Raw genomic sequence first — 9,304 nt, forward strand, 5'->3', positions numbered from 1 at the left:
ATCGAACACATCAAGGAAATGCATTTAAAAATGTGGTGTTTTATCGAAACATAATTTCAACACTACATAGTTTCAACAAATTGAAATAACGATATTATAATCGCGAAAAATTATATCACGTTCATTTGATATCTAGACCATAACGTACTTCCATTTCGATTAAATAAACTTTTAACACGCCTCATTTGCACATAATTACGCTTCATGTTTCAACAATACGAACTCTATACATTCCAAGTGCAAACGATTTTAAACTTCTATGAGGAAAATAGGCGGTGGAGAATAAATTCCCAATCGATATCATAGAATGCACAAAGTAGCAAACGATAATTTCAAATGTAACTAACTGCATTTGTAAAAAACAGAGCCGAGACAGAATATTTTAATACGAAAATTGCTTTCCTCCATGGCTTTATTTAAATAATAAACAAAATGAAAAAATAAAAATAATAATAAAAAAGCGATAGTAACGACACGCATGGGAAATCTGAGAATGATTTCCCTCATAAACATATCAGGGATTGATACCTGAATCACGTATTGATTTCCCGCCAAGAAAGATAATTGGAAGAGTGAAGATGTTGAAGATAGTGACGAATTGACAAGCACCGTTATTTTCTGAAACAAAGTATGGGAGCCGAGGAAGAAAGCAAAGAATAAATATAGTGTGGGAAGTAGTTACTAGCTTTCTTCCTCGAAAAATTTCAAGCTCATTGTACAAAGAAAACGAATGTAAACAAAGAGTTAACTAATAAATAAGAATTGAGCTGAAAGAGTAATTGTTCAATAATCTGTATAATTTCGTAACCTAATTTTATTAACAGTAATACAACAATCGAGTTCTTCAAATTATTTGACGAATTTTTTTTAAAAGAATTGAATCAAGTTAGTGAAGTGAGAAGTACCATACAAATTAATGAAAACAAAAATAGCAAAACTATTATATACTAATTTTACAACTGCTGTACTGAAATATGGTTGGTTGGTGTCGTATCCTCTATTGAATCATATTTCATGGTGTGCTTGAATAGTTTTTGTTATTTCTATGGTATTAAATTAATACAAATCCTCTTCTGTGGGGTAGTTTAAGAGGTGAAGGCCTGCAGGGCAGTTAAAAACATGATATGGTGTCAGTTCCACATTAAGACAGTTGCCACAATTTTGATACTTTCTAGTCCCATCTGTAGAGATTTTCATGTTTTTATGATGTTTTGTTCTTAGTCTGATGAGAGTAGTGGCTGTCTTCCTATCGATGTCAAGATTAGTTATTTGATCGTGGGCTTTGATTTTTAAAGGGGTGAATAGTCTTGACTTTGCAAAAGCATTTGGATCTGCCAACGTGGTTGGGATTGTATTTTGATTGAAATCTCTGGCATTTTTAGCCAAGGAATCAGCTATTTCATTGAACTCTAGGTTCACAAGGGCGGGAATCCACTGCAAGAAGCATTTTTTCCGGAGACGCTGAAGTTGTCCAAATATTAATAAATAATAAGCAAACTTTTCCTAGCTAATTTAAAATTACATTATAATTTTTTTTACAGAATTTAATTAAAACCTGTAATCCTTTAATGTGGGCAAACTTTAGGCTTAATTTTTTTTTTTTAACGAAATGTTTTCATCAAAGTTTTTACAATGTTAATTTGAGCCAAATTAATTAAAATGTATTCTAAATCTCTCGTCTGTACAAAAGCTTAACTATTCGCAGAAAACTAACACAAGTTCTTCAAATTTTAAAAAACTAAATAAATAAATGAGCGAACTAAGCAAAATAAAGTAGGCGGTAAAATTATTGTTCTTTGAACAAACTAAATTGAACATAATGGATCATAATATTTTATTATACATATATTTTAATGCCGAAGTTTGTAAACATAATACTTAAACGTACAATGCACTTTTCTAAAGAATGAATATGGCTACTTCAGCCTGAAACAAAAAGATCATAAAAAATCGGAAGAGGTCATTAAACATAAGATTGTTTCTAAAAGAGGTTTAATTAACATTACTTTAGTCTATAGATACTAGATACGATTTAATTACATAATAGAGAACAGTTATCAGAAAATGAAATCAATTACATCATACAATAGTCAACATTAACACTGAGGCATAAAAATTCAGTCTTAATGCAGAAAATAAATATGTTCTCTTTAAAGCTTGATAAAAAAAATTATTATATACAAATTGTCATTAATTTTTTATGGTAGAGAACAGAAAAATCTACGTTTTCACTAGTTAATTGTGGCCATATTAAATATAAGTATAATCAGTATGCAGACAGTTTTTAAAACGTAATTTACTCTATAAAATGAGGACTAAATTCACATGATATAAAGTAAGTAAAATATAATTCCTCAATGAATAAATGTATGAAATGTCAGTTTCAGTATCTACACACGGGAAGGATTGTTAACACTGGTGCTATTGATGTTTTAAATAACAAGGATAAAAGAATATCAACATCGACAACTTCAATTCGAAAACATTTTCTTGTAAGTATTCAAATATAATAAACAAATTAATATGCAACAAAGGGAATGATTTTGAATATATATACCATTTCCCTTTCAAGGTTTCCTTAAAATTACAATTTTAAAATTTGTTTTCTATCGCGAATCAAAATTAAATTGATGAAAAAATTTTGAATAGCTATTTCTACATTTCTCATTAGTAGGCGATATTTCGCGATAGTATTTAAATAAAAATAACCCATTTTATAAAATATTTTATATTCTCAAGTAATGGATTGCAATAAATTAAATGTCATGATTAAATTTAATAACTGTTACATTTTTATTTTAATTATTTATTTATAATAATATAATGTTTCGAATAGTACATTTAAAAAGTTAATACAATTGTCAGCAGTCATGGATTAATATGAATTGAATTTGATAATAACAAACCAACAAAATTTCTTAACTATTTCAAAATAAGAATAAAAACATGTGACAAATATAGAACAACTATTTTAAAACTTATATGACGTAATTTTATGTACAAATCTAAATTGATTAACTTCAAGAAAAAAATATTTATTTATTAATTATCACAGCGATTGTTATTAAAGACTGGATATTACCGCTAGACAATTATGATTGACCGCACAGTTTTTGATTAAAGAGAAAAATAGAAATTCAATTAAATTCTCCATTATTTTCTTCTTTAATGTTCCACTTAAAATAAAGACCAGCTTTTGAACTATGTTTTTATGAACAATAAATTTGCAAATCTCAACACGCAAGCAACTTTGGTTAGTTTAAGCTACGATTATGAAAAACCAGTTTTTCAGAAAACGATATTTATTTATATGTAAATTGTTATTTAAGGCAGGAAGCGCTTGCGACAGAACATAAAAACTTAAAATACACAAAAGCTTCGACTAAAGTTTAAATTAAAAATCTTATTGGAAAAAAAGTTTCTAGCAAAAAAAATATTACTTTTGGTTATTTTTAATATTTTTGAGTTTGCCAGAAATGTAGGGGGGAAATTGCAATACCTGTTCCGCATGTTTGGCTGAACAAAATGCACCATGGCGATGTTGTTTTTAACAATTTTCAGAAAGAAACGCTTCATCGCATTCTTGTCAATTCACAAAAAATAAACCAGTGATTTTATTTACAACAAAGGGGATAAAAATAAACTTGAATCATGTTTAACACTTTCCAGTTTCATTGCAAATATGATACTAATGCAACACTTACTAATTGAAAAGAAGACATATAATCTGTATATATATTTCTCTTATGTGGCACCATAAACTGGGGTGTTTCTCAGTGTGTTAGGTAATCTTAAGTAATAATTTAATGTAGTGTTGAGAAATTAGTTACGCGTTAAGTATTTATTTAGAAAAAATTTGTATTTTTATAGAAATAAAAGCATAGTTAGTACTTAGAAATAAAAACTTTAGCTTAGCTTTATATTTGACCCTTTCTAAAATGGCTAGAAAAATTTTAAACTTAAACGGTGCTATGCTACTGTATGCTGTCATACTAATTATTGGTGATGGAATTAGACTTTTTTGAGCAAAAGCATATATATTTTAAGATACTCAAGCTCGAGAGGTGCGTAAGGAAGTAAGTACAGTACGTATCTGTCTCATCTCACAGAGATGAGAATAAATTTGTTACTTAATACTGTGCTGAAATGTTCCAAACTCATACTTACAATGGTTCGTGAGAGTTAATGACTGCGGGATTACCATCTTATATGAACGGAAACGTCACAAAATTATTCTTTTAAAAAAGTAGCTTTCTTACGTGCTCCACGTGTTATTTCGGAGGAGAATAATTTATAGAGGGTTAAATAAAGTTATTAATTAACAAAGAAGCTTTTTTATATTTAACATTAATTTAAAAACTTATTTTTTGCACTGTTCGCAATATTGCTGAAAGTCGTAATGACAAAAATCTTACAAAAACAGGACTCAAGATGAAGGAATCCGAATCAACGCTGCTTTAAGATTTATTACAACTAGGTGTAAATTTTTAACTTTTTCAACAAAAAAATAATTAGAAAAAATTTAGATGGACCCCTTGATGTTATAAAATAGCAAAATTTCTGAAGAAAGAGGTTGATGTGATTACGCACTTTCATTTAAAAAGCATATGAACGATTTAAGATATGTTTATAGATTAGCGATATTAAGATATCAAAAACACTTACTTGCAGTAGGATTCCCCTCTGGGGTTGGAGACACAGGATGCACCATGCTCGCAAGGATTGGAATTGCAAGACACTTTGCCTAGAACAAAATCAAACACATTTACATAAATAATCTTCAGCTTCAGACATACTTATTACTTTCATTAGATTTAATCAAATAAAACTGTGCATTTAAAACGAGATTTTATTCTAACACAGCGGCTTCAAACAAAATTTCTGACCATACATTGTAATACAATATTCTGGGCAGTGTTGCCAGATTAGGGGTTTTCCCCCTTAATCTAGAGGGATTTTTTTACCTTCAGTGGGTATTTTAGGGGAATTTGTTTTTAAGGGTTTGTTTTAGGGTTATTTGTGAATTTTACTTGTTTCATTTTGGTTACGTTCTAATATCAAATTTTATAACTGAATGTGTGGGATGGTAATATGAAAATCAATATGTTAAACCAAAACAAAAAGCTTAAGATTTAATTTTAGAACTTAATGAACTTGTTGAATGTAGTAAGTTATTACTTAGCTCGGTTCTCGACTTAAGTTTACTTAGTGCTCGACTCTTCTTTTGACTTTATTAAGTATCCCGTTTTCAAATGCAGCTGTGGAGAGATGTTTCTCCATATTAAATATTATTAAAGAGAAATTGAAAAATAAAATGTCTATAACTACAGCTGATGCTATTTTGCGCGTTCCATATGAACTTTCTAATGGTTGTCAAAGTTTTGTACCTACTTCTTCTATGTTAAAAATGTTTAACAGCGAAAACATATACAAATCAGAAAGTATTGACGAAAATATGTTGGATATTTTATCAGAAATTTAAGCATAATGTTAGAAATAAAATATTAAAAAGATTCTATCGTTGATAATAAAATATTTATGAAAAAATGTGCGAATCAAGAAGCATTGAAAAAATATCTTAAATATTTTAGTGGAAATTAAAGATAATGTAACGATTGAAACGTTAAAAAGATTAATTTGTTCATAATAAAATATTAAAAAGTATTAAATCAACGTTTTCTATACATTATTTAACTTTTGTACAATTTTTTAATACTTATACATTAAGTTAAAAATTTTGAGGTACTTTTAAAATTTTTAGAGGATTTTACAACGCTATCTGGGGGTGAACGGTTATCAGTACCTGGCAACACTGATTCTGGGTCAACAATTTTGAATTGTGTTGAAACCAAAATATAGGCATTGGCATAATGGATCTATGTTAGTTAAACCTCTTTTCGTCTGAGTATTGTTGCGCAAAGCAAAATGTGCAAAATCATGTAACATAAAATGAAATAGTTTAATTAAAACAGCAGCTACACTTGTTAATAAGTGCTTTATATGAACTTAGTTCATAACTCCATAGTATTAGCTCTCTAAAAATGTTGATATAAGTTGAATACAGTTATAGTAAAAAAAAAATGAATATTTTATGTTTCTAACTTCTTAAGCTTGCAGTACGAATTAGGAAATAAAATAGATAATTATGTCAAAAAGTACATTTTATTTTTTATGCAACACGCATATCAATTACAAATAAAATAAGACTTAGCATGCTGTTATTTTTACATTGAACATATTTCTCGGTCAAAAAAACTTTTTTTAAGTAAAAATAAGTGTCAATGAAGATAGAATTTTAAAAAAAATAATAATAATAAGATATTTTACCCATGCCTATCGTTTGACTTAATTATTGTTTCAAACATGTTTAATTTTGAACTTAGCTTTTAGGTAACTTAATATAGAATACAAAACAGAACAGAAATACAAAAATTCTGTTTGGCATAATCTTTCCGAATATAAAAATCGATTGATGATTGTGGATTTTACCATTTTCACTGATGCCATCTTTTTTTCCTTTATACACATTTACTAACTGACTAAACTTTTTTTCCGTATTGTTTGAAATAAGAATTAAGTAATTTATAAACAAATGTCATTTAAGAAAAATAAAAATGTCCAATGAGGCTGTAGCAAATTAGAATTCTCCTTTGAACTTATGGAACCTTTCTAAGATAACAATCATTCGACGGAATATACATACAACTAAGTGCACTTAAATAGGACTTTGAAAACTCAGATATTATCAGTAGTTTATTCTTTTTCCATTTCGAATAAAGTCTGCCTTATCGGCTACGACAGATACTGTCACTTTCTAGAGAAAACCAGGCAGACAGGCCGCTTGTAAAGCAGTTTCCGTTTCTAATATCGCCACAAATTTTACTTTTTTTTACAGCCGCCCCCATTATGAATGAAAAAAAGGTTTAGAAATGTTGCCAGATAAGAATTCGATTTATATTGCACTTTAAAGCGCCATTTTGAATGCTATTAGTCATGAAACAAGATCTTTTACTTAAGCCTTATGCTTTATTGTCGTTTCTATGTGAGTTTTTGCTTTGCTGGGTAACAAATCAAACATTTTGAAGCCACTAAAAAGAAAAAACTCAATTTAAATAGTATTGGTGTAGATTAGATGTTTTAAAGCTGTTCTGTTTTTCCAAGACTCCGTCGTTAATATGAAATTATGCTTTTATGCAATTTTTATAACTGCTGTGAGATAGCACGACTTTTAAGTCAAGTTTAACTTATCAAAAGCCAGTGCCTGTCTGCTCTTATTTCGAAAATGGCGCAAAACGTCAATATGGAGAAAAACTACTGTTTGTGAAAATGAAAAGCATTTGTGGTCTAATTTTTCTTACATTTAAAAATTTACTCTAATGCTGCATTACCTGGGCTCATAAAAATTTGCAAAAACCGAGAATAAGGCAGTGATTTTTATAATTTTTATCTAAGTGGGAAAATGTCGCCAAAAAAATTGGCGATCTTTTAAATACTTTAATAATTTTTAAAATATTTAAGTTATTTGTCTGTTCAAAAATCCAGATAATTCGTCACGGCAAGATTATATATAAATATAGATTTAAATCATTGCATTGTTTCAAATGTAAGGCTTTTAAATTATGGCTTTTTTATTTTCCTTAGTGACAGAACTTCGAGAAACAGCGTTAATAAATGCAGATTATGCTGCTTTACCCGAAATTCGAAGTGCCATTTTAAGCGGTATTAGTCATAAAAGAGAATCACATTTTTACGTTTTAATGCCATGTTTCTTAGAAGTTTCTTTACTAAAAATTTTGAAGTTACGTAAAAAACTGAAATACAAATCTCAGTTTAACCAGCAGTATTAATGTTTACAAAATATTCTTCAAACAATAATCATTGTACAAACATAGAGAGATTTTGTATTGCGTTACATTTTGTTAGCTATTTGATCTTTACAACGCATGCGCGAAAATTTGCAAGAGCTTTTTATTAACTACTACTGACCGATGCTTTATCTGAAAATTTCGTTAAGGAGCGTTTCACTGTTTATTGAGTGATAAGTCAAAAAAAAAAAATTTTTTTTAACTTCATAAAATGGCAGCAAATTTGAGATTATGTGCAGTGGATAGATTTTTTTTAGCACGCAATAATTTTTAAAAAGCTATACCTCCGAAAGAAGATTTAAATAGTAAATATATTTTTCACTTTGATTACATTTGGGCCTCGACTTTGACGGATATGGAATGTTTTATCCCTATTATATTTTTTAATGGTACATATATCTTAAAAAGCGTCTTATTAGTGGTTCGAAATTAAACTTCTATATTATCTTTAATATATTGATTTGATTACTTAACAATAAACAAACAAAACAATGTTTTATTTAATATTTAAGAATAAAACTATACTTTAAAAAAATATGCTTTATGGACAATACCGAGCATTAAAATATTTACAATTCTTTTACATATATATTTGTTACGCTTTGATAGCATAAACATTGTAGATTCGTAATGTGGCCGGTGCTTATTGAAAAAGATACAGGAACATGAAGAAATAATACAATTTTATTAAAATAAGAGCCGGGATCCCAAAAATGAGAACATTACATGCTGGTGTATAGATAGAGAAGAGCCAACTGACCTTGGAAGGAAAACTTTTATATCTTTCTGGACAATACATTTAAATATTAATAGGTCTTAGTAACGTGGGACTGATCAAATTCCCAAGCTACTAAAGACACATCATCACATTTTCTGATATAATTAGATCAATATTATTACTTTCTTTGTGGGAAAGGTTTTAAATAAATGCGAGTTAGATACAAGTTCTATTTATAGATTATATTTTATTGTATAATTCTTTTAACATTACATCAGGCCCGGACTGGGATTTAAAATCGGCCCGGGCATTTTGGAGATATCGGCCCTCTATTTCAGATAAACACCGTGTGCGCGAAGCGTACGCGGCTCCTAATGTATCATTTTTAGGCATTTTTTACTTATAAATTCTCATGAACGTAAGTTAATTTATCGAAGTAAGAAAGAAGATTGAAATTGCTTAATAATCCTTTATAGAATATATTTCAGTTTAAAATACATGGTTCTTATGAGGAAACATAGGTTGATAAAATCAAAAAGAAGGTGAAAGATGAAGAGTAAATAAAAATATTTATTATACTACACATACATGAATGATTTATCTAAACATTTTTTTAAAAATAGATTTAATGCTTCTTCAAAAGTCATTAAATTAAAATTTAATTTAATGACTTTTGAAGAAGCTCACTATTTTCTGCCACTTTATCGATTATGTCGTCGCT

At 28.5% G+C, this 9,304-nt stretch overlaps 1 protein-coding gene across 1 annotated transcript in view; it reads right to left on the reverse strand.

Moving 5' to 3' along the window:
- The window catches only part of LOC107442769 (neurogenic locus Notch protein), a 128,288-nt gene that overhangs the window by 104,160 nt on the left and 14,824 nt on the right, over positions 1 to 9,304 (reverse strand). Inside the window, exon 2 of the mRNA XM_016056409.4 lies at positions 4,666 to 4,744. Within this exon, the coding sequence (XP_015911895.1) occupies positions 4,666 to 4,744 (79 nt within the window). The remainder of the gene's footprint in view (positions 1 to 4,665; positions 4,745 to 9,304) is intronic.

Source organism: Parasteatoda tepidariorum, chromosome 8 (genome assembly GCF_043381705.1).
Source record: "Parasteatoda tepidariorum isolate YZ-2023 chromosome 8, CAS_Ptep_4.0, whole genome shotgun sequence".
Classification (NCBI taxonomy): domain Eukaryota; kingdom Metazoa; phylum Arthropoda; class Arachnida; order Araneae; family Theridiidae; genus Parasteatoda; species Parasteatoda tepidariorum.